Genomic DNA, 26,534 nt, shown 5'->3' on the forward strand with positions numbered 1-26,534 from the left:
ATTGAGTATCGCGAATATGTAAGAGAATGATATATTATCTAAATCTCAATGAGTGTATCTGTATTCCAACTCAAGCATCGACCAAATTCTTATCATGATTTCTTCCGTCATTTGCTATAGAAATCCTGTCTCTACCTCCAAAGTGGTTTCTCTATGTGAGCGATGTTGGAGAGAGAGGGCGGCAGAGCCAACATTAGCTAGATGATCCAAAGAGTTGAAGTTCACGAAATATATAGATTTAGAGGCCTTCAAAAGCGCTCATGCCTTCCATCAAGAGCTTTTCATCCAAAAGCATGCTTTTCATCCAAAAGCATGCTTTTCATCAAGTGTTGTAGGCCTTCAGTTCAAAATTAAATCCAAGGCTTATATTAGGACACGTGGCTCAAGGAGAGGCCAAGAAACCCAAAATTTCCCATAGGCTGCCTACCGTAAAAAGAAAGCATAGCCACAATTTCCAGTTACATCCTTGAACACAAGATCACTTGCAAAATACATACACGACATTAACCAAACAACGCAATTAATGGATTCCAGCACCATATGGCTATAATAAACAAGAACACGAAACCCCTGCAAATACATTCCACTGGGGTTTGATGTAGTTGAAAATTTCTCTCACTTTGGACAATGCACGCTATTGAGAAAAGGGTTGCCAGCCAATGAATATTGTCAGTACATATGCAGAGCAAGGGGTAGAAATCACAACCATCAAAACAATTGTAAATGAGCAAATGATATCCATTTTTAACATATAGAGAGAAGCATCTTGTAAGATACAATATGTTCACAAGGTACTACTCCTAAAGACAACTTATAAGATACTACTCATAAAGACAAGTGATAAAAAGTCCTTTACAAAACTAACAGGCGACTTTAACATAGACATGCACAATCAAGGAGAGCTTGGATTTTGTGTTTGATGGCACTATGCTGCCTGCCTAAAAACTCACAAGAATCAACCAGCCTACGCAAACCTCATAATGCACTCCCAAGAACCAACAACCATTTATGGATCGCACTTAGACCACGTATGGAGGAACATGCCCTCCAACGAACAATTCTCTCGGCACATCCTACGCTTATTGGACCGACCATTCCATAGTATGTGCTTGCATCTGCTAAGACATCGTGCTATTCGGAAACATCCATCACACTAGTCCGCCTTCTTGCAGGGATCTCCACCTTGTTCTAAACATGGCTTCCCGAGCTGCAGCTGTAGTTGGAAACAAACTCATCGACATGGGTACCAAGATCGTTGCAGTGGGTCGCAATTACGCTGCCCACGCCAAGGAGTTAGGAAATACCGTGCCGAAGGTCTGTTCTTCCAATGCCAACTCGTAACTTAGTTGACCAAACTTCAATGCATAAAAGTTGAAAAGCAGATAATTGTGAAGCTGTCGCAATAGGATGACTACAAACCACTCGTACTGCTTCGCCAAAAGGCTAGTCCCGTTCTTGTAGTCCGCACGTGAGGAAGTGCCCCATGTAAGGATTGGGCATTCGGTGCATAGTGAGCCATATCTTCTTGTCAGGTCAAAGCAACGGTACATATGTCGCATGTCTTCGCGACATACATATACTTTATTAGCCCTGCCTTCCAGCAGAGCTCTAGCTTTGTTATTTTCAAAAAAGTGTCCCACCTTTCTAATTGAAGCTGCCCAATCCGTCGTCATCAGGCTGCCCATGCTTGGCAATGCTCACGAGTGCTTATCCTCTCACTCCATTTGTTATCATTTTTTAAATTAAATAAACAGATAAAAATTCAACTAATTAAAAAATAATGATAATAATGTTTTTCTTGTGTTTGCGTTTGTGTTTCATTCGGTTTTCTTATATGTAAGTTGGTTAATCTTTGTTCCCTTGATTGTTGTGATAGTTGTTGTTTTTGTCCCTTCAAAAAAAAAAAAAAAGTTGGTGTTGTGTGGAGTTTAACATAATTAAATTCTTTCTCTCTCTCTCTCTCTACATTTCTTATTGTTATTTTCTACTTTGTTTCTTCCTTTTTACTATCCAAGTTTTTGTTGTTTGGTTGGGGTTTACCCAAGAGCTTCTAGAATCTTTTGAAATGGGTACCTATGAGAACATAAGCCTAAGTTATTTTTATTTTTTATTTTTCTCTTCATTTTGTCTTCCCTTCTTCCCTTTGTTAAAAGTCTTTCAAATTTTTTTAAGTTTGGATATATTCTAGATCTTGTGAAGGTATATTTTTCAGTCACTTGCTCTGCTTCAAAGGTGCGTATGCCCTGTAGCTATCCTATCATATGTATGTAAGTTCTTGAACATGTTGAGTGAGTATGCTTGTCGAGTCTCTTGTTGCTTTGTTTTAACTTCTTCAATTATGTTTGCCCTTTTGTTGTTTGACGCTTTCTGTAGTCTGGCTAAGTTCCTTATTTTGATGTATGTTTTTTTTCCGGGTTGCTAGGCCTTTTTTGTTTATGCCCCCATCATTTCCTTCTTTTTTGTTCCTTGTCTATCTTGTTGTTCTTGGTTGCGGTTATTGGGGTCATTCTTGAATCAAGGGCTTCTTGTGAAAAGATTCTTGGTGTGAGGGACCAAAGGGTTACCCAGTTGGAGCTTCGAATTCAGGACTATGTTGAGAAGCTTGATTTTGAAATGACTAAGCTGCTTGCTTTGTAGATTTTCAAAAAGCCATGATCCCTTATGATAGGAGAGATGTGGGTTTCAAAAGTCATAGTTTGGGAGGTGATGAGTCTATATAAGTTAGTCAAAAGGGAGAGAGTACATGCCCCTAGAGGTCTATCAAACTAAATTGAGACGCCGCTCTCAGCGACACTCTTTGGACTCCACATTTGATGAGATGACAACCTTCATTGATTGCCTAGGAGGTCCATTGTTTTGCTTCTAGACGTATGAGAAACCCTTAGTTTGGGGATTGGAGAACTTCGAGGCAGCTTAAGAAAGTTCAGGGAAGTGCTGGAACTAAAATCACAATGAAGGGGTGGAAGAGCAGGGAAAGAGAGGGAAAACCACATCCTAGGGCTCAAAAATAAGGGCTGGACCCCCCGAAGGACTTTATTAAAATATAATAACTTTGTACAACTGGCTCGTAGAGGGAGCATGAGGCTGAGTACAATTCTCAATACAATCGGCAGCCTAGAGGCTCTTATTTTATAGGCTAGGCCAGCTGGCTAGAAAGCATGTGCTTTCTAAAAGCGGGGCCTGCTTTTCTTGCCTAAAATAGGCGCTTTTCTCTAGAAAGTCAAGCTTTTTCTAAAGGCAGGCGCTTTCCTCCATGGAGTGGGGCATGGGGAATTTAGCACTCTCCAAAGTCGCATGAATAATATCCAACACTTTAACAAATCGGAGGTTAGCCAAATGCATGCATTCTAGTTCTTGGACTAATCGTAGTCCCTTGTGGGCGTTCCCACTGTTCTCCTTTACCAATGCAAAGCAAAGTAAAGAAAACTTATTGTAGTTAACCAAAGTCTACTTTCTTTGACCGAAGTCAATCTAATAAAGATTCCTCTTTATTTCTTTGGAGAATATTGGGTAGTACACATTATACAAATAATAATATAAGAATTCTCAATAAATTAAAGCGTTTTAGTTGCAGCCCTCAACTTTTTAGTCCTATTCATAGCTCCCAAGTAATCTATGTTATCTATAATATTGATAGTAGTAGTACGCTTTATGTAGGTTAGACTTATTGTACAGCTTTCATCTTTCAAGAGCATGTTGGGGAAGCTAGGAAAGTTCATTAAAAAGATTATTTGATTGGAGATTTGAAACCTTTATATGCAGCAATGGCAAATTCTGGTTTTGAATCCTTTCATTGTTTTCCTATTGAGCATTTAGTAAGAGAATTTGCTAGCTCAAAAGAATTGTTGAAGATAGCTAGGCCTCGAGAACTTTTATGGATGAGAACTTTACATACCTTCTTTTCTAGAGGTTTTAATTTAAAAAGGAAGTCTGCTCATCAGAAGAGTAAAAGGCTAGCCAAAAGAATTCTATGGTTCGAAGAACTCATCCAAAGGTTAAGAATGTTTCTCCATATCATCATAATTCATCTCAAGTCTGGAGCCAAAAGTGATTTTTGCTACTACATACTCCCCTAATGATGATATCAGAAATGTTGCATCTAGTTTTAGACGTATGCATCATGTTTCTTGTGATTCCCCTTTAGAAACATTGCATCTACCTTTAGACTGATACATCATGGTTTTTGTGATCTCCTTTCTCCTCAAACTGGAGAATTTTCACCTATAGAGCTATAAGAGAAGGGTATAGTTCTTGGATCGAACTTATGTTTTTGGGTAAATTTTTTATTAAGGTTTTTGAAAGATATAAAATTAATTAAAATTCATTAGTCTTTAGAAAACTTCTCGTGTCAAGATCTTCATTTAAAAAAGCAACATTGCTTTTAGTTAAAAGTATTGTTAGAGAAGTTTCTAAAGTCTCAAGTTCTTGGTCTTAAAAGCGCTTCCATTTCACGAAGAGAGCTTATGATCACTATATTTTCTTCTCCTAGTCTTGATAAGGTAAGTTTTTGTTCTATATTGAAGTCACCTTAAGCTATGAGTGCTCTTCCTCATTGCTTAGATGAGTGATTGCTTGGAAATACGACAAAAGGCATTCAATTATGTGGACATTGGCAAAACCTTACAATGCATGGAAAGCTAGACATTCTTAGTAGGCGTTGAGTAAAAAGTTTGCTCCTTTCGTTTCCTAGCCTTGATAAGATAGGTTTTTGTTCTATATTGAAGTCACCTTAAGTTATGAGTTCTCTTCCTCATTTTTTAGAGGTGTTTGGAAGCATCTTATGTTTGCTTGGAAATATGTGAAAGTATTAGGACGAAAGGCATTCACTGATCCTGGAGACACAGACTTCCAAACCTGCTCAAACTTGCCACATGGCAGGGCGCCACTGTTGCGCCTGTCTGCCGGGCATTTTTGCAATGCTTTGATCTTGGAATGAGCTCCAAAGTCCACCTGACTGATGTGCCTACTCCACTACGTAGATAATTCCTTTGTTTGCTACAATAAAAAAGAGTAACCCATACAAGCCACTGTGGTTGAGACAAAGGGCTCGCTTGGGCCCTTGTTAAGTGCTATGCTAAGCTAAGAAGCTCAAACGCTCAAACTCAAAACTCAAAGCTAGTACTCAAAATACAACACCGCTCACCGGCGAGTTGCGAAGGTCTCTCGTATTTGTCTGTTGAGTCGTCTCTCGTTATGGTGGGGGGCGTGGTCTCTGCGATCTCTAGCTCTGATGGGCCATAGTAAGAGTACCTTGGCTCAAACAGTCCCCTCTGAGAAGAGTTGAGATAGGTTAGACCTCCGTTATGCGTACTCCGGTTAGCCTCTGTATCGTGCGTTGTCTCTACGTCCGTAGCTCCGCATCATCCCTTCCTGCTGACCCACTTTGCCCTCATGTCGGCTAGCTTCTCCTCCACCCTACTATAGCTGACTCAAATGCATAGAAGCTCGTGACATGTCACTGTGCTCGGTCTATCCCAGTCTTCCACATGGCGCTAGCAGCTCTTGCTACCGCTGCTTGATGTGCCTCAATAGGGTCTTTTTGTGTCGTCACATCTCAATCAAGTAGGGGCCAAAGCAGAATTGGTTATGAAAGTGGATCAGCTGAGAGTGGTCCAAAGCTGTGCCCTCTTGAAAGAAGCAATGGTATCCTCTTTGGATCTTATAATAGACTATGCAGGTACAGAGGAAATGCTACTTTGTTCCGGCATGCATAGTCTACAAATCCGTTGCTCTTTGGGTGTGCTTACAACTCTCCCTGCCTCAATCCTCAGCTAATGGGACAAGACCCGCATCTTCACAATGGCAATCCTCAAGGGTTTGATGATCACTCTATCCTCTGAAACTTAGAATTGGATCTTGGTAGGGAACTCTTGGTTCCCCTCCCAAGTTTGTAACGTATAGAGTTGTAGTAGATCTAATGGTATGATACAGTTGATCTCATCTCGTGGGATCAAAGGATCCGGTGCATCGAAGCTGTATTGAAAGGGGGGCGTGCCCCAAAAGTTGCTTTGCAGAGACATTTAGCCACTATTTGTGGGCACATTGTGCTCAGATTTGCAGGTATTTGCCCTTTGATTCGGGTTGGTCAGTTTTGCAAGATAGGCTTTTGCAGGCAAGTGTTTTCTTGGATAGATTTTTGAAGTAGATTTTAGGGCAGATTGTGCATTTTGCTCAGTGTTTGAGCAGCCTATTTGGCATTTACAATTGCAGAGCACTTGCTGTTATTTGGAGATTGGCATTTGTAGATTTGCAGTCAGCTTTGGAGCAGCCAGCTCTTTGCATTGTAGCCTTGAGGATTTGACATTTGCAGAGCACTCTTTTTCTTTGGGGATCTTCATTTCGAATGGCTCACCATCAATCTATTGGAATGCTTGCCCATGAAGACAAGCTTGATGGTACGAACTATCCCATGTGGTTGTACTTGGTGCGCCGGTATCCAAGGCCACTTTTGCCACTTTTGCTACTTTTGGTTTATCTACCACTACTCCCACAGTGCTTTCCGCCGCGGACCCTCCAACACCTATACAGATTTGTTGTGATCAGAGAGATGCACAGGCACATGCAGCGATTGCTATGAATAGTAAGAGGGAGGTTGTATCTCACATTTGGGCTTTGCAAGGCAGCCAATGATGCATGGGAGACTTGGGCCAGTCTTTATCAGATTTGCAATGAGGCCCGGGTTGCCTATTTATGTAGGCAGTTGGATAATGTTAAGATGAACGAAGGGGACAACATGGATGCCTATCTCACCAAGATTAAGGATTTTAGAGAGCAGCTCATCAATGTTGATGAGATTGTGCCAGATTCATAGGTAGTGTCTATGACATTTGATGGGCTTCCTGACTCATACCAGCGATTCGCTACGACATTGAGGCTAGTGGCCATGGGTAACTCCAACCACTATAACTTCAATCAGCTTGTTGCCCTACTACTGCAGGAGGAGCAGAGCCACTCCAATCGGGTTGCCTCCATTCATGCAGATCAAGCTTTTGCTATAGATCATAAAGGCAAAGGGTAAAGGGGGCAAGAATTTCAGCAAGCCCAAACCTTTTGGCACTTCATCTACTTCTATCCCATCTAATGGGAAGAAAAAATCAAAGCTCTGTAATTATTACAGGAAGCTCGGTCATGACATCTCAGAATGTCACAAGCGCATTGCTTCAGAAAAGAAAAAACAGCAAAAAGGTCTTGCTGTCACAAATGCTCATGCTGCCCCTGAACACATGCATGAAGCAGCAAACATGGCTCATGATGAGTGGGCATTTGTTGTGACATATCAATACCATTCGGAGAAGCATGCTTCAGCCTTATCTATATCAGATTCAGAGTCAGTTGCTATTTTGATAGCGTGCTTCTTAGCACATCACTTCCTACCAATCTCTCTTTCAATCCTTGGGGGCTGCTCCACGTGGTAGCACTGTCACTTGTGCCAATAATGCATCCTCTCTCGTGAAGGGGATTGGCCAGGTTGAGGTCACTTCACACTTTTGGAAGTATTTTATGCTCCAGGTACCAAGAAGAATCTGATTTCTATCTCAACCATCTCCCTAAATGGTTCAAGGTTCTTTTTGATGGTGGTGGTTGTGCCGTGTATGACAACCGGTATGATGACTGCATTGTACATACTGGGTCACTTTCTAGCGGGCTGTACCATCTTGATGCCTATGAAAAACAGCCAGCTATTGAAGCAAATATGGTCTCTGAATCTACCATTTCAAATTCACATATGGGGTATGAGAGATTGGGGCATTTGAATTACAAAAGTCTGGTAAAAATGCATTCAAAGGATATGGTGCTAGAGCTCCCACCCATGCATGCACATGCCAAACATGTCTGGTGAAAATGCATTCAAAGGATATGGTGGTAGACCTCCCACCCATGCATGCACCTGCCAAACATGTCTGTGAGGGCTGCTTATTGGGCAAAATGCATGGGTTCTCATTTTCCAAAGATGGGGCTGTTGGTGCATCTAGGAAGTTGCATCTTGTGCACAATGATGTATGCGGGCCGATGCAGACAGCATCACTTGGGCGGTGACTTATACTTCTCTACTTTTGTGGATGACTTCACTAGATTTCCTTGGGTTTATGGCATGAAGGCCAAGTGAAATGTCTTCTCTTGTTTCAAGCACTTTCTTGCTATGGCTGAGAATGAAAGTGGGAACAAACTCTTGACTCTCTGCACTGAACGGGGGGGGGGGGGGTGTGAATATATGTCCGTGAATTTTCTGAATTTTTAGCAGCCCGGGGCATAATTCATTAGTGCACATTGTTACACACTCCGCAACATAATGGGCATGTAGAGTAAAAATAAAACAAAAGTGGAAATGGGCAGGTGCATGCTTAAGGGAAAGTCTTTGCCAAATAAATTTTGGTTGGATGCTGTCATTGTGCCAACTATGTGCTCAACTGAACATCCACTCAAGGATTGAAGGCTATGACCCCTTACGAATCATGGACAGGCCACAAGCCTATAATTTCTCACATGCAGTTGTTTGGATATCTTGCATATGCACATGTACCCTTTCAACTGAGGCATAAGCTTGATGTTAAGGCCATCAAATGCATTTTCCTTGGCTACAGCTCACAAAGCAAAGGATACAGGTTGTTTCAGCCTAGCACAAGCAAGGTGATTGTCAGTAGAGATGTTGTTTTTGCTGAGCATGCTCCTTTACCTTGGCTGGACTGTAAAAAACATCCATGAGTTGAACAGATGATGCTTTGTAGAATCCGGCTGCAAATGCTTCTAGCAGCTCACAGCCTCCTCCTGTTGCCCATGTCCAGCCTGATTTGCAGCCATATGATGATCATGCTATTGAACAGGTAGTTACAGAGGAATGGGCTGTCATTAGACAACAGAAATGAGTTCCAAGGTGGCTATTGGATACTCTACGGGACAACAAGCAAGCCGAGTCCTTGGCTGCCTGCACTAGAGGTGGTAAAAAACAAATGGATGCCAATTTGTTTCATGTTTCTTTGATTGCTACAGCCTGCAATGAGGAACCCCTTTGTCATAAGGATGCATTTGATAGCAGAGGATGGATAGATGCCATGAAAGCTGAACTTGATTCCATTCACTCAAATGGCACATGGGAGTTGTGCGACTTGCTTGTAGGCAGCCCACCTTGTTGCGAAAGGCTATGTCTAGCAACATGGCGTTGACTTTGAGGAGACATTCGCTCGCATTTATGCATCACAACCATTCGATGCATCGTTGCTCTTACATCCTATAAGCATTGGGAGGTCCACCAGCTAGACATTAAGATTGCTTTGCTTCATGGGGATTTATTTGAAGAGGTCTATGCACCTAACCTCTAGGATTTGATGTTGAAGGATCCAAAAATCAAGTATGCAGGCTGAAAAAGGCCCTCTATGGTTTGAAGCAGGCACCGTGGGCATGGTATGCCTTCAGATACATTCCTTTTTACTATGCCTTGGATTTCAGAACAGCCCTACAAAGGCCACTCTTTTATGTCCGAAAGAGTGAATCAGAATTCTGAATTTAATTCTTTATGCAGATGACATGCTTATCATAGGGCCAGACACTCAAAAAATTACAGATTTCAATGCAGATTTGGAGAAATCATTTGCAATATCAGATATGGGTCGGTTGCACTACTATTTGGGCATTTAGTTTGTTGATGCTGAGGGGGGCATAATGATGAGTCAATCCAAATATATTGGACAACTCTTGCAGCGCTTCCAATTCAAGGATTGTAAGCTGGTTTCTACTCCCCATTGGAACCTGGCTTCTGTTTCTCCTCCAAAGATGGGAGTGCCCCATTTGATGCTAGTCTTTACCAGCAGGCTGTGGGCTGCCTTATTTACTTATGTCATACCCAGACTGATTTTCAGTATGCCATTTCCCAATTAAGCAGGGACATGCACAAGCCCAGCACGCATCATTGACAGGTAGTGAAGTGGGTCTTCCATTACTTGAAGGCCACACAACATTTGGGATTGCTTTATAGTGATTAGTCTTCACTAGATTTGCATGCATTCATGGACAATGATTGGGTAGGTTGTTATGACACCCGCGTGTCACACAGTGGCAACTATTTTATGCTTGGCTCTTCATGCATCTCTTTGGTTTAGCAAGAAGCAGCCTACAGTTGCCACTTCTACTTTTGAAGCTGAGTATAGGGCAGCCTTCACAGCTACAATAATATGTGTTTGGCTCCGAAAGTTACTCTCAAATCTTCATGTCAACTAGGACACTTCTAAGAATATTTACATTGACAGCCAAAGTGCTTCTGCCGTTGCGTGTAATCCTGTCTTTCATGCGCATACCAAGCACATTGAGGTGCACTATCATTATGTTCGAGAGTGCCTGTCGATTGGAGATATACATTTGTCCTACATTCCTATGGACGATAACTTAGCATATCTCTTCACGAAGGCTCTACCATGACCCAAGTTTGAGGCTTTTCGACGTGCTTTACACTTGGCGCCATGTAGTACGTGATGTTGATCTCCCTGTACTATCATAGGTAATGAGTATGTGCAACCATGATATATTTACCAAGTAGACCTGAGATGTATCCAAGATACTTAAGCCATACCATGGAGGGTGGTTTGTTAGCACTTAGCCTTGGTATGGTCTTGTAGGCTAGTTAGGACATTTTGTTCTAGTCTTGGTCAACCAATTGACTTTGAGCACTTACCCTTGTATGGCCTTGTAGGCTAGTTAGGACTTTTTGTCCTATTCTTGGTGAACCAGTTGACTTAGAGGCCATATAGTGGCCACCACTAGTACTTTCTCATTATCCATTTGCAAGTACTTCGTTTTCCCATAGCATATTGTCTGCTCCTTACATTCCTTTTGCACTCCATTGCTCCCCGCACCCAACAATAATCACTTGTAGTTTCTCAAATCACTTGTAGTCTCTCCGAATCATCCGGGATCCCATAATCACTTGTAGTCTCTCAAATCTCCTCTAGTCAGCCATTGAGAGATCACTCTCAAGAAGTTGTTGCATACATGGTTGTCGCCCTCACTAGTATATCAAATAGTCATCCCTTCGTCTAGGGCCTTGGACTTGTGTGTGGAAGCCAAAGCTCCTTGGCCTCATTTAAGCTATGCCTTGGCTACATGAATATTGTGAAAATTGCTCCCGTAAGGACTGCTCCTAGATAAGTGTAGGACTGCACGATCTTCAGCGGCTCCTTACTATAAGTGAAACTATGTCGATGAAGTACTTCCCGTGAGGTGTTGAAAATCATTACCTTGGGCTTACCAAGGTTGATTGCCAAGTTTATCTCCTGCAAAAAACATCTAAAGCATCTAAGTGTTTCTGTAGGCCTGTTGCTAAGGAGGATATGAGGACTATATCGTCTGCATAAAACAATATCTGTATCATCAAATCAGCTAGCGGTAATTCCTCACCTGTGATCTCATCAATGTAGAGCCCAAAGAGGGTTAGTGAGAGAGGGGCATCACTGCTTCACTCCAATCGTGCTCTCTATCCACTCTCACAAACCTCTTGGGATGCGTACTCTCCCTGTGACTGACTCATATGACGTATAGCGTACCCAAATCATGACTCTTGGGATCTGCATCTCCGAAAGTCTCCTAATTTTCGGGCTGGTGGAATTGTGTCAAAGGGCCTTCCGAAAATAAAAAGCAGGCGTAGACTTTATGGGATCTCGACCTCGCCTCCTTAATGATGGCCCGAAGAGTGAGAATGTGGTCAAGGGTAGAGAGCTGCCTCCTGTCCCAAAGCTCGCTACCCTTGTGCCTCTATGTAAGAGCTGAGCTCACTCTCTAGCACGGATCTGTAAATCTTGGCCAATGTATGGTCAATCATGAGAGTGTGGTAGCTCCAAGTGTCCATGGGGTCCCCTGCTTTGTGTTGGAAAGGTTACCTGCCCATCTGTAAGCCCCCAAATGAGGAGAGCGTGGGGGAGGGAGACCTAGGGCAGAAGATGCCCAGAGAGGAGAGGGGGCTGCCACATGGGCAGCACCTCACAAGAGAAGAAGGCTGCAAAGGATGGAACCTGTGGAAGGAGCAGAAGGCGGGGACAGCAAGCCCTAGATCTGGCCTGGCAGGGCACGATGATGTCAGCAGCAGTACGGTTCAGTACAGCGCTGCACACGTGGCTGGAGAAGAGCCTGGCAGAGGGCAGAACCAGCAGCAGCAGGGTGAACAGGCGCTGACATGGCTGGGGCCTGGTGGAGCAGCAAATGGGGCTGCCAGTGGGCAGAGGCACGCCTTAAATAGGCTGGGCCCTTGCCTAGATTGGAGGGCCAAAAGCCCTAGAAGTGTGGGCCAAAGGGCCCTAGTTTTTGGAGCCCTTAAAGGGCTGGTTTTGGGGCAGACTGGTCGCCCCAAACAGACCAGCCAGTTGGCCCATTTAGGGCTGGCTGGTCGGTTACTTCAAGGGGCCCTTGGGGCCTATAAAAGCAGAGGCCACAGGCCTCACTTCACATCCAGCAACCAGCAGTTCCAGGGCAGAAAGGAGCAGTAGGAAGCCTACTCTCTGGGCCTATCTACAGGAGGTGAGAGAGTGCAACAAGGGTTGCAGACTTAGCCAGTAAGGGCTGGACCTTGGCTGTCTTCTAGGGCAGCAAGGTGCTGAGATCATCATCACTTGTCCCATCAGAAAGGAGCAGCAGGAAGCTTGTCTTGGGCCTCATCACTGGAGGAGAAGAGAGCTAACAGTAGCTGCAGACTTAGCTGAGGGTGCTGCCCACCTAGGCTGGTGCAAAGACAGCAAGGTGGAAGGGATCTGGACGGAAAGTCTACTTACGCTCAAGGTGGAGCACGCGGGCTCGAGTCTAGATATAACTGGCAGATAGGAGAAAGACCTTGTGGTAAGATCAGAGGACCACACCATTGGTGGGACTCTGGATCTCTCTCTCTTTTGTATTGTGTCCATAGTTTTGGACGGAAATATATTATTTTGGTGTACTTGGAGCCATCTGAGAGTATGGATCAGCACCGTGGATAAGGCGACTGGCAGAAGCAGGTCTAGGAGGAGATTAGTGGCGATTTGGAGCTCCAGACAGAGGCATGGAGTGGCTGTATGAAGGTGGCACATGGCGGGGTACTTCACCATCAAAGGCGCACACGTGCAGGGCAGGTTTGGGGCCTGCACAAGGGCCTGTTGATGGCAGAATAGCTGCAGCAAAGAACAGCCTAGCAGCAGCCCAAAAGGGCCTGGCTAGGGCCCTTATATAGGGCTGGTTGGGCGAGCCAACCAGGCCGACCAACAGGTGGGCTGGTTAGGGTTGGGCCAGCCAATTGAGTTGGCCAGAGGGGGTTGGTTCATCCCCCTTCTGGGTCGACCATTTCTCTGGGCCCTTTGGGATTATAAAAGGGGCACTTGGGCCTCCATTACTCATCACTTGGAGCAGCAGAAAAGCCCCATCAGAAAGGAGCAGCAGGGCGTCTCGGGCCTCATCACTGGAGGAAAAGAGAGCATACAGTAGCTGTAGACTTAGCTGAGGGTGTTGCCCACCTAGGTTGGTGCAAAGACAGCAAGTGGAAGGGATCTGGACGAAAAGTCTACTTATGCTCGAGGTGGAGCACGTGGGCTCGAGTCTAGAGATAGCCAACAAATAGGAGTAGTATATGTGGTAAGATTAGAGGACCACACCATTGGTGGGACTTTGGATCTCTCTCTCTTTTGTATCGTGTCCATAGCTTTGGACGCAAATATATTATTTTGGTGGTTTCTCTATCTGGCTGGTTCATTGTATATTGATGAGTCTGCACATCTATTCTATGCACATAAGTTTAAGAAGTTTGTGATTCCACACCCCACACCACACTGTGTGAGCTCTTGGGCAATTCTATCAGTTTTTCGTTGTGCATATCCTCTGTTGGGTTGATTTCTAACATGGTATCAGAGCCCAAGTAGGAGGCTCACATGTGTGGGAGCCTGGAGGCAGGGACCTTGCTGAAGGATGACCTTGATTCATCATCTCTTGGGAATCGACTTCCACAACTTGAGGAGTGCCCTTGCGAGAAGGAGGGTGACAGGTTCAGTCAGGTGCGTTTCTAGTTCTGGTCTACTGAAGGTTGAGTTTGTTTGACTTTGCTGTGTGGTTTAGCAGCAGAGATGCCGATCTCTTCATCCTCTTCAGCCCTTGCTCTCCCTTCCTCCTCCCCCAGATTTCTTTCTTTCACTATCCCCTAACTTTGGAGAGTCTAGGAAAGTGGATGGGTCAAAGCCCCCAATCTGGAAGGTGAAGATCCCGAGTCATTTAGTGGCTCGGAAGTTGTGGAAACTGACAACGGGAGTGGAGGCGAAGCCGGAGGATATGCTGAATAAGGAGGGGAAGATACTCATGCCTGTAGACGGAGAGGAGCTTGAAGCTTGGGAAGACAGAGATGTGCATGCCTTGGCATTGATCATTGGGACTACAGTGGACTCTGTGCTTCCTCACATCCAGATGGCTAAGACGTCAGTAGAGACATGGGTCATTCTGAAGGATCTGTACGAGACAGACAACACATCCCGGATCTTGCTTCTTCAGCATCAGCTCTACAACCTTGATATGGATGAGGGAGATTCGGTACATGACCACTTGATGAAGGTTAAGGTGGTGAGGGATCGACTGGCATCAGTTGGTCAGAAGGTGGACTCGTGCCATTTGGCCTTGATGGTACTAAGGAGGCTACCTCGAAGGTTCAAAAGCTTTGTTACGACTGTGATAGCAGGACAGGATCAAACCTCTGACTTTTGAGGAGTTGGGTCGATTACTACTATAGGAAGAAGCTAGGGAGAAGCTCTACAACAACGACAAAGATGACAAGGCGTTGCTGGCAAAGGATTACGTTGGCAAAGGAAAGGGTAAGCCTAAAGGTGGCAAGTCCAAGAAAGACGACTCTTATGATGAGGATACTTCCAAGAGAAAGAAGTAGAAGAAGTGCTTCTATTGTGACACGCCAGGTCATTTTGCGAAGGATTGTAGAAAGAAGGTGGCGGATTAGAAAAACAAAAGGAAGGAGTCCGACCCAGATTCAGAGGGTGACACAAAAGCCAAAGCAAATGTAGTAATCGAAGAGCTGATGTTGGTGACATCTCCGTGTGTTACTGAGGTTAGATATGCCGACCTAGAAACCACAGTAATGATGTCTCACATTGAGATGTGGGTCAACGAGGAGTCAGATACCTATGTGAAGTTGAAGGACATAATGGAGTGCTTGGAATCATCCAGGTGTGTGGCTGTCGATACTGACATGAGGGCGGATTCCATGGAGTGTCCTGGGGTTTCATGTTTAGACGGATGCTGTACTTCAGAAGGGGATAGTACAGGATTGCACAGACTATTGGTATGTGCCTCGATGAGGTGCATGGTTTGCTTTGAGAGCAAGCACACAGGCAGTACGACGATCTGGTATGTACTAGATGTTCTTCATTTGAGCCTTTATAGCATGGTGTGGAGAGAATCTGCTCTTCATTTGTCTCAGGTAATGCAAGATTGGAAGGAATTGGCCTTTTTCGAAGGAAGAAGGGGAAGTGTGGGTGCTTCTTCAAATCTCGGACATAGATTGCTGGAAGGTGATGGACAAGGTGCACTGAAGCCAGAAGAGTACCTGCTTGAGAGCTCAGTGAGAGTTCGTGGTCCAGGTTATCTGGAGATACTCATTTCTTGTGGACCTTGCCAAAGGAAGGATGGGTTGAGACAGATCCTCAGAGCATGGTGCCTGGAAGACTCCAGGTTGTTCACTCATATGAGGGGGACAACTGGAAGATCGTGATGGCTAGATTGCTCAAGTTCAAAAGGGGGAACGTGACTGAAGGTGGTGGTGCTAGGAGGTGCTACCAGAGATAGACCTGTGTACCAGGATGGTGTGCGAAGTAGAACCAGACCTGGTGGAGCAGGCAGGAAAAGATTTTGACATCGAAGTGTTCCAGAGGACTACGACCAAGGAGTTACTAGAGCATCATCATCGACGTGTTGGCATTGGGCAGGTATGTGTGAGAGGGGGTGTTGGAAAGGTCACCTCCCCATCTGTAAGCCCCCATATGAGGAGAGCATGGGGGAGGGAGACCTAGGGCAAGAGTTGCCACATGGGCATCTGTTTGGATGCCATGTGGGCAGCATGCCTAGATGAAAGAACATGGAGAGGGGGCTGCCACATGGGCAGTACCTCACAGGAAAAGAGATAGAGGGGCTGCCACATGGACAGCATAATGGCTGTCATATGGGCAGCACATCTAGAGAAGTACCTGGAGCCATCTGGGAGTATGGATCAGCACCATGGATAAGGCGACTGGCAGAATCAGGTCCAGGAGCAGATTAGTGGCAATTTGGAGCTCCAGACAGAGGCAAGGAGTGGCTGTATGCAGGCAGCACATGGCGGGGTACTTCACCATCAAAGGCACACACGTGCGGGGCAGGTTTGGGGCCTGCACAAGGGCCTGTTGATGGCAGGACAGCAGCAGCAGCCCAAAAGGGCCTGGCTAGGGCCCTTATATAGGGCTGGTTGAGCCAGCCAACCAGGCCGACTGGTTAGGGTTGGGCCAGCCAACCCAGTCGGCCAGAGGGGGTCGGTTCATCCCCCTGCTGGGTCGGCCATTTTTCAAGGTTCTTTGGGCCTATAAAAGGGGGCACTTGGGCCTCCATTACTCATCAATTGGAGCAGCATAAAAGCCCCATCAGAAAGGAGCAGCAGGGAGCTTGTCTTGGGCCTCATCACTAGAGGAGAATGTTAGAAGGTCACTGCTCCACTTGTGAACCCCCGATTTGAGGGGACAAGGGGGCAGGAGACCATCGGGGGTAGGGGAGGTGATAAGGCAGAAGACCTACCTGTCAGGGAACCTGCGCTGCAGCGTGAAGATGGCGCGACATCCTAGGCGCTCCTGGACCTGTGCACGGGCAGAGTTGGCAGCTGCAACAGCAGCCCATAAGCAGGGCTTATGGGCCCTTAAATAGGGCTGGCCTAAGCCGGCCTGACCAGCCAGCAAAGGCCGACCAATCAGGTCGGTTGGTGGGCTGGCAGGTCGATGCCTTGGGCGGGGAGCCGACTCCCTAGTCGGCCAAAATGAGGGGGCCTAGCCCCTCCTATAAAAAGCCCCCCCTTCCCCCCTCATTCCTCATCACCTGCACTTACAGCCTTGCACACAGGCAAGCGCATAGGGAGAGGAAGAGGCTCAGCATCATTGACAGCACTCGGGCTGTTTGTACACCCTCACCCTTGAGCTTTTGTTGCCCACGATTGTGGAGGAATATATCTGAGTTTTGTCCTCTCTCTCTTTCAGTTTTTTCCTGAGTGTTGTACGAGCTACAGAGGAAGTGAGGTGTGAGTGATTCTATCCTCTATTTCCAACATGGAATTAGAGCTAGGTTCACAGCTCTAGATCGGAGTACCTTTGCTAGAAGGCGACTCCAATCGACACTCAGGTTTGCTGCATGGTCAAGTTCTCCGCTGTATATTCAGTTTACTGTTCTTTATTACAGCAAGGATGGAGGACAAAGATTCTACTATTGCCTCTTCAGCCCCTTCTCTTCCTTCCTCCACCTCCAGATTCCTCTCATTTACAATCCTGAACTTAGGAGAGTCAGGGAAGCTAGACGGGTCGAACTACCCAATCTGGAAAATGAAGATCCGGAGCCTTCTTGTGGCCCGGAAGTTGTGGAAGCTAACGACGGGGGTGGAGGCAAAACCGGAAGACTTGTTGGACAACAAGGGGAAGATTCTGATTCCAGTGGATGGTGAAGAGCTTGAGAATTGGGAAGAGAGAGATGCCCACTCCCTAGCATTAATCATTGGGACCACGTCGGACTTTGTTCTTCTGCACATCCAGGTTGCCGAGACGTCTGTAGAGGCATGGGCTTTCCTGAAGGATTTGTATGAAACGGACAATACATCTCGGATTCCGATGCTCCAACACCAACTGTACAACCTAGACATGAATGAGGCAGACAATGTTCATGACCATCTGACAAAAGTCAAGATGGTGAGGGACCAGCTCGCAGCAGTTGGTCAGAAGGTAGAGTCAAGTCAATTGGCACTGTTGATCTTACACAAGCTACCTAGAAGCTTTAAGAGTTTCGTGACTACGGTCACTGCAGGACAGAGGACCAAGCCTCTCACCTTCGAGGAGCTTGGGCCTTTACTATTGTAGGAAGAGACTCGAGGAAAGCTGTTTATGCAATCATACGAGAAGGCTCTCATGGCGAGGGACAAGCCCGGCAAGGGTAAGTTCAAAGACTCCAAGAACAAAAACAAGACCAAGGATGCATAGAAAAAGAGGCAGATGAAGTGCTTCTATTGTGAGAAGCTTGGTCATTCCGCTAAAGAGTGCCGCAAGAAGAAGGCGGACCTCAAGAAGGAGTCCAAGTCCAAGGAGGAGCCAAAGACTGAATCGGCAAACGTCACGGCCGGCGCTCTCTTCATCATCACCACTAAGTACTGCTCCACTTATGCAATCAGTAAGGGAGAGGAAGGTTGATATGTGGACAGTGGAGCTTCAAAGCACATGTTCAACAAGAAGGAATGATTCAAAACCATGGAAGGTACGCATCCCGATTCCAAGGTCACTGTTGGGGATAACTGGTCATGCCCTATGAAGGGTGTCGGTAGTATTCCGTTCATTACGACTGCAGGAAACGAGGAGTTGATTTTCGGTGTACTCTATGTACCGAATTTGTGCAAGAACCTATTGTCTGTCAGTCAGATGGACAAGCACAATATGTCGGTATTATTCGACAACAACAAGGTCACTGTCACATCCAAGGAAAATGGACAGGTTATGGCTCAAGGTGTTGAGGAGCATGGGCTATATCGGCTCAACGCTCTGTTGGTGCACAGGCAAATTATGGCATGAGCGGTTCGGTCACGTCAACTATGGCACTCTCTCTGAGATGCAAAAGACGAAGATAGTGGATGGACTTCCATCGATTGCAGGCAATGATGGTGTCTGCAATGCAAGGCTTGTGTGGAACGCAAGCAACACAGGGACAAGTTTCCACAGGAGGCCTCGTCACGGGCCAAGAAGCCGCTCGAGTTGGTTCACACCGACATCTGCAGCCCAATGTCGACAAATTCATTCGCAGGTTTGCGGTATTCTCTCTTGTTGATGATTTCAGTTGCATGACATTGGTATTCTACCTAGCCAAGAAATCTCAAGCTTTCAAGAAATTCAAAGATTGGAAGGCCCAAGTAGAGAAGGAAAGCGGGGAGGTAATCAAAGCCTTCCGCACTGACAGAGGGGGAGAGTTCACTTCTACCAAGCTCAATGGATTCTGCAAGAAGCAAGGGATTAAGAGATAGCTCACGACAGCTCGCACATCTCAGCAGAATGGAGTTGCTGAGAGGAAGCACAGGACCGTCACAGAGACAAGGGTTGTGAGGGAGGAATCTCTCGAAAGCCTACTGGGTTGAAGCCGTGAACACTACCATTCACATCCTCAACAGAACCAAGACCAAGGCTATTGATGGCAAGACTCCATATGAATATTATTATGGTAAGAAGCCCATCATATCTCATCTGAGGGTTTTTGGTTCTAAAGCATTTGTGCATGTACACAAAGATGAGCGAATAAAGCTAGATCCCCATAGCCGGAGCTGTATCTTTGTGGGATATAGCGAAGAGTCCAAGGCCTACTACCTATTGGGCCCAGACAAGAAGAAGATCCTTATCAGCAGGGATGTGATCTTTGAAGAGAACGAGCCACAGCCTATCGAGGAGGTTCCACAACTTCCAGCGTTAACCCCACCCAAAGTCGCCATCCGTGAGGTGGAGCCGACTGAAGACCCCGAGGAGGAGGAGGAGGAGCATGCCATTCCAGAGCCAGCTCCCAAGTCAACTTCATCCAAAAAGTACCTCCATCTGAGAAGAAGCTACCTCAATGGTATTTGAAGACGTTAGCAGACGCACGGGTCACAGTCATACCCGAGAGTAGTTTCGGAGCGTGGTGGTCTCAAAGAAACATGAAGGCTCCCTCCATGAACTTTGCTTTGGTAGCTCAACTTGCGGAGCCCTGTTCCTTCCAGGAAAAGCGAAGGATATACTAGAATGGCAGGAAGCCATGAAGGCAGAGATGGATGCCATTTTGAAAAATGACACATGGGATTTAGTACCCAAACCAACCAGGCGGAAGGTCATCGGGACTAAATGGGTGTACAAGCTTAAGTTCAAGTCAGCTGGGAGCTTGGACAAGTACAAAGCAAGATTGGTGGTGAAAGGCTATGCACAGTCAGAAGGACTTGACTTCGTCGAGACCTTAGCCCCCACAGCTAGGATGGTGACTATTCGAACAGCCATTGCCTTGGCTGCTCATCACAGTTGGCCTATCTTTTAGATGGACGTCAAGTCTGCATTTTTGAATGGTAACTTAGAGGAGGAGGTATATGTGGCACAGCCACCAGTATTTCAGATTCCAGGATCCCCATTAAAAATCTGCAAGATGAAGAAGGCCTTATACGGGCTGAAATAGGCCCTCAGAGCTTGGTTCCAGCGAATAGATGTTTTCTTTCAGAAGATCGGGCTTCAGCGGAGTCCATCAAAGGCAAATATCTATCTTGACACGGAGCGGGATTTGCGGCTGGTATTGATTCTATATGTGGATGACCTCATCATTACTAGGGATCATACGAAGAAGATTGCTCAGGTCAAGAGACTTCTTATGGAGCAGTTCGAGATGATTGACTTAGGCATACTTCACTACTTTCTTAGGATTGAGGTGAAGCAGGGAAAGAGCGATATCTTTATTTCACAGGAGAAGTATTGCAGGGAACTAAATGCTTTGAGATGGAAAATTACAAAGCTGCAGTGACTCCCTTGGAAACTGATCTGAAGCTAAGTGTGCGTGATCCATCTTAGCCAATTGATTCATCACTATATCGACGCTTGGTGGGGAGTTTGCTTTACCTCACCAATACTCGACCAGACATTTCCTTTGCAGTTGGATTGCTCTGTCAGTTCTCCGCCACAACCAAGAAGGCTCATGGGGATGCAGGTATGAGGGTGCTAAGGTACTTAGGGTACTTGCACCTACGGCATCACTTATACTAGAGGCATTGGGTTGGGAGGTTTCTGTGATAGTGATTGGGCAGGTGACATTGATGCCCGGAGATCGATCTCTGGATATTGTTTCTTACTCTCATCAGGAGCCGTGTCATGGCTGAGTAAGAAACAACCTACTGTCGCCCTTTTATCTACAGAGATGGAATATAGGGCTGCCTGTACAACGGCGTGTGAAGCATAGTGGCTTAGGTGGATCTTGGAGGACATGAATGTGGCCCAAGAAGATGCGACTGCAGTTATGTGCAACAACCAGATTTGCATAGCGATCGCTAACAACCCTGTGTTTCACGTACGGACAAAGCACATCGAGGTCCACTACCACTCTGTTCGAGAACTCATCGACGAAGAAGTCGTAGAGTTGATATACTGCCCAACCAACGACGACATCTCTGATGTCTTCACGAAGGCGCGTCCTAGGGAGCAGTTGGAGCACCTCATTCAACGCATGGGGATCGGCCCACAATTGTGACATTGAGAGGGGGGGTTAGAAGGTCACTGCCCCACCTGTGAGCCCTCGATTTGAGGGGACAAGGGGGCAGGAGACCATAGGGGGTAGGAAAGGTGAAAAGGAAAAAGACCTACCTGTCAGGGAACCCGCGTTGCAGCGTGAAGATGGCACAACATCCTAGGCGCTCTTGGACCTGTGCATGGGCAGAGTTGGCAGCTACAACAGCAGCCCATAAGCAGGGCTTATCGGCCCTTAAATAAGGCTGGCCTAAGCCGGCCTGACCAGCCAGCAAAGGTCGACCAATCAGGTCGGTTGGTGGGCTGGCAGGTCGGTGCCTTGGGTAGGGAGCCGACTCCCTAAGGGCTCGACATCACTTGCAATAGTACATAGAGTGCAATGTGAAGGCCCAAAGGGGCGGCATAGAAACATAATGTCCATTATGGACACATGGCACTTAGGTAGGTTACAATTGGCAAGTGCGGGGCTTGGAGGGAGGATTCCAGAGGGAGTTTGAAGGAAGTCGATATAGGAAGGCCAGAGTAGAGGCAAGCAGGCTCAGGTCGGAAACTGTGGCAGGGTGGTTAATGAAGTAGAGCCCTCCTTTGTTGTGGGAGTTGTAATATTGGTATCAGAGCCAAATCGAATTGATTTCGTCGTGGGACGTGCATAGTAATTGGAATTCGGAGCTGTCAGAAATAGATAAGAGCATGAAGAGCTTTTACCTTGGTTTGCGCCGTCGTCCAACTTCTTCAGTTTCTTTTGAAGCGATATTGGTGAAGGATCGAGCTTCATCCTAAGCACAATTTGTTCACGGTTCAGTTCCACAGTTTCTGTCAACTTCCCCTGGGATTCCATCGCTGCGTTTATGTTTCATCCAGCATCGCTGCGCTGTTGTTTCATTGACCTGCAGAGCTCTGTTCACCTATAGAGAAGGAGTTCTATAGCTGTATACTGCAGACAGTGCAGAGGCCCGCTCAGACGAGTTCTGCGCACTAGAGTTGGCGCTGCAATAGCCCGTGAATCAACGAGATATGACAACACTAGAGTTGTCCTAAGGCCCTTGCCTCTTTTTTTACTAGGAATCGTGACTTCGCGGTTCGCGCCGCAGCATGTTTTTTACCCTGAGTCCTAACAGCCTGCTGTCTGCGCGTGTTGACTGGCTCTCAAGAACGCCCGTCCCATCCATCTACAACCGGTACCAAGCAAGAATTGACCTCAGCCTCCCTGATAGTGACAGCTGCGAATAGATTTCAGCAGAGCAGTAGCAGTAGTAGTAGACTAGTTGAAATGAAGAATAGCTACACGTCTCGAAGGCTTGATGGAGATTTGAGAGGCTTGTGAAGTGGTTAATACATTGGTATTAGGAGCCGCCGTGTGACAGTTTCGTCCTCTGCGTAGAGAACACAGAAAGGAATCACCATAGTTGCCACGTCATCAAAGGGACCTTAGACCTTGGAAAAAAGCCACCTCACCTTTTCTTTTATACCCCTCTCCAATCCAAAAGTCTTAAAGACTCTTCTTTTCCCCCTCTTCCTAAAGAGTACCTTCCTTCCAAGGAAACCTCAAATTATTTTAGCCTCTCCAAATTTAAAGACGAGGATTGAAGATCAAGTCGAGAAGTTTGAGAACAGGATTGAAGAATTATAACTTGCGTGGCGCAACAAGAGTGGGTGCGAATTCAAAAGACAAATTCAAGGCCATCGATCAAATTCCAAGGAAGTGGCAATCATATTTTTTCTCTCGATAAAGCTTCAGCTTTATAAAAATCTGAAAAACTCACATTTGAAAAATGTCAACTCCAGAAAGGGATGAAATGGTTAGGGAGAGCGAGGAAAGGGCTAGGAAAGGAAAAGCTGTAGCTGGAGAGGAACTACATGGGGAGGTACAAAATGAATCTCAGGAGGATAACGTGGAAATGGAGGACATAGACTACATTGATTATGGAATTCCGTATACTGAATTCACTAAACTTGAAACTCAAACGCAGAATATGGAAACACAATTAGGAACTATTAGTGATATATTGAAAATTCTAGCTGAAGCCATAACCAAGTTAGCTGATTCTCAATCGGTAACTCCTATGGAAAAATCACCGACTCCTTCTAATCAAGTTGAGAGATTCACCTCTCGACTTAGAGAAGCCTCTAACATTCTTAAGGACTTGAAACTGCCAATGTTCAATGGGGCAGAAAAGGAGCACAATAAAGATGCGATTAACATGTTCTTGCAAAAGTGGCAAGACCTCCATCGACTCAAGAATACCCCTCCTGAAAATCAAGTCGTGGAAGCAAGTCTTTCCATTGGAAACAAGGCCTATAAATGGTGGATGAGCCTTAGAGAAAATGATAGAATTCCTAGGTATTGGGCTGCAAGCCTTCTTAAATATGCAATAAACTCAGGGCATAGTCCCTCATGATCTTTCGCTCAGTTGTTATGGAGCTTCAATGCCTTGTCCTTGACAGCGCCTCTAGTGACTAGGGTGCAAATGATAGGGCGATGTAAGTGTGATAAGTCTGGGGCTGGTTGGTTGGGGACGTCATACAAGCTATGTGCTTAGGTGTGCCAGACTTGAGTGTCAGTGAGGGGTAGAGGTGATTTTCGCTCAAGGAACTTGCGCCAAAAGTCTTTAGAGTTGCTGGTGAACAAAGTATTCAGTAGCTCATCCTTGTTTTTGCAAACAAATGCCTGCTTCTTCCAGTATACTAGATGACAATACCGCGTATCGTGTCATGTTCACTCGGAAGGCTATATTTGTCCTCAAGTCGGAGTTGTCGGCGAAAAGCCTTACATTCCTCATCGTACCATCTATTGCAAGGCACAGAACCAAGAGGTGGAGGTCTAGTGGAACATGTGGTGTACGGGAAGGCATACAAGGCAGCCTAATGGAGTGAGCGGCTAACTAGGGCGGCACGATGCTCTAGAAGGGGTATGTGATCAATGTATGTGAGTAGTATGTATAGCCGTGCGGAGTAGGTGGGTGATAAGTCGTTATCAAAGTGTATGTTGTGATAAGTGGTGTATGCGATCGGCGGTGTGTGTAGCGTTGTGAGACGGGGAGTGGAGATGTTGAAAAAGAGGTAACTGTGGTCTGCCCTAGGTGGGAGTGGTGAAACAGTCAGTGATGTGTGATGTAAAAGCAGGAGATCCCATGATGTAGTCAACTATGCTAGAGCCCCCTCCATGTGGGAAACAAGTGAAGCCACCTAAGGAGGGCCATAGCTCAGACCATTATTGATGATGAGGTTGTGTACCCTACCCATGTCCAGAAGTGAGTGCCCGTATGATGTGACTGGCCCCTGTCTATCCGCAGATGCCCATGTCATCCCTGCGTCATCAAGGTCAATGTCTGGCAGCAGTATGGAGTCGTCTAGGAAGTCTAGAAGTGGAACCTGACGTGTGCTCGTCCTTGCGTTGAAGTCCCCAACAAGGAGTATTTCCCTGCAGCTCGAGAGATCCAGAATGTCTGGAAAGAGAGCTACATATGGGTGGTGTCGCCCTCCTCATGTGTATCCTTGGCGAAGTGAGATGTCTCAGGTGGGAAGTAGCATATTGCTATGAATAGATCACAACCCCCTGTGCGTCGGATTCGGACCCACGTGAATCTAGAGTGTGCATCCCTCCTCTCGATCAAGATGACTCCAATGAGAGAAGATCCGTACACGATTGCCACTCGTCCAGATCCTCGTACTCCGCCCGTCTCCCTTGTCTCGTCCTTGAATGCTGACTCCCATGTGTATCCACTGATGATCGGCAGTGGGCGCTCTGGACTCTAGTGTGTCTCTGTGTAAAAGACACTGTCTCGTCCTGCAAAGGATTCCAAGGAGTCCCTGGATCAAACCATAGGGTACTCAGTTCCAGATGGTGCATGAAAGGGACTCAAGATCCTGGGTCTCATAGACCCCGTCTCCCTATGCGAAAGAGCGGGTGGGGTGCCCAACGGGGGCCTGTGAAAAGTTGGCCATCGCGGACCATAGCCCACTTCCCCTGCCTGTGGGCCACATCCCGCTATTGTAAGAGAACATGCCTCTCCTCGACTTGCAAGGGTGTCAGGTCCTCATCCATGGATATCTCAGGGTAATCACGTAGGGCATGTCTACGTCGGAGCGCTGCCAATCGTGCCTAGGTGTCTCGAAAGCGTATGACAAGGGGCTGCTCTCGGTTGGGATCTCTCCCTACTCACTAGGCCTCCTCGATCCTATGCTCTAAGACCCCCAGGGTGGTGGTCACAAAGGTAATTGCATCGTCCACAAGAATGGTATATGTACGTGGGATACCGCGAACTCTCATGTTGAGGGCCTTACTGGCCCTCTGCTGCTGCTCCAAGAGGATGGCTGAAACGGTTGCCTTTGCAGGCCCCCGTTTTGCCAAATCTACCCAATTGGTTGTCTTTGCGATGGTAGATTGTCTGGCTTGAGCTTTTGGATGAGGGTGGCTTGTTCCTGTATGACTCGGGCTTGTTCCTGTATGACTCGGGCTTGCTCCTGTGCAAGCGCTCAAATGCTATGTACCTCTGTTAGTAGGGACTCCCATGAAACAGGTAGCTCGTTCTTGGGATACTCAGGTCCATGTGGGAGCTGGAACTGGTAAGGTGCTGATATGAATGTATGGGGATGTGGCTGAAACGCAGATGGTGACTGAGTGAGTTGAGTGAGGTGGAGAGATGTCTGGGCGGGGTTTGTGGCAACGGTGAAGACACGCCAGGGAACTGGAACAAGAAAGTTGGCTGACTGAGGGGGAGAGGCGAGGGTGAAAGCGAAGGCGAGGGATACTGTATCCCATGATGGGTGGCTGCTGATAGTGGCGGGGCAGGTGTAGTGGTGGGGGTCAAGTTCGTTGATGTAGAAGTAGATGCGGTAGTTGCTAGAGGCGAGGCAAATCCCTTGTGTGTTGCTGTGCTGTCCACTTGGAGCCCACTGCGATGTGAGCGTTTGTTCACATCATCAATCCTTGTCTGCTTCATGATTTTCTCATCTTTCTTGATGTTATCTTTTCCAGTTCCCCTTTTTGCCATTGTTTCTCTTGTTTTTTTTCCCCTCAATAAGTAGTCCCTTTCTTTTCTTGTTGCAGGTCCTTCTCGTACTGTTCTTGTGGGTTTGACCACA

The 26,534-nt window shown here is 46.4% G+C and overlaps 1 protein-coding gene across 2 annotated transcripts in view; it reads left to right on the forward strand.

The window, feature by feature from the left end:
• The first annotated feature begins 988 nt into the window (after positions 1 to 988).
• The window catches only part of LOC147898849 (oxaloacetate tautomerase FAHD1, mitochondrial-like), a 136,633-nt gene continuing 111,087 nt past the window's right edge, over positions 989 to 26,534 (forward strand). Inside the window, exons 1-2 of one of the 2 annotated variants that reach the window (XM_087379428.1) lie at positions 989 to 1,101; positions 1,173 to 1,314. In XM_087379428.1, the coding sequence (XP_087235554.1) occupies positions 1,195 to 1,314 (120 nt within the window). In that variant the 5' untranslated portion in view covers positions 989 to 1,101; positions 1,173 to 1,194. Of the gene's footprint in view, positions 1,315 to 26,534 lie in introns of both variants that reach the window. The other variant, XM_087379429.1, reaches the window with a different exon arrangement.

Source organism: Dipteris shenzhenensis, chromosome 9 (assembly GCF_047967505.1).
Source record: "Dipteris shenzhenensis isolate YYH24624 ecotype China chromosome 9, Dip_SZ_1.0, whole genome shotgun sequence".
NCBI classification, from domain to species: Eukaryota; Viridiplantae; Streptophyta; class Polypodiopsida; order Gleicheniales; family Dipteridaceae; genus Dipteris; species Dipteris shenzhenensis.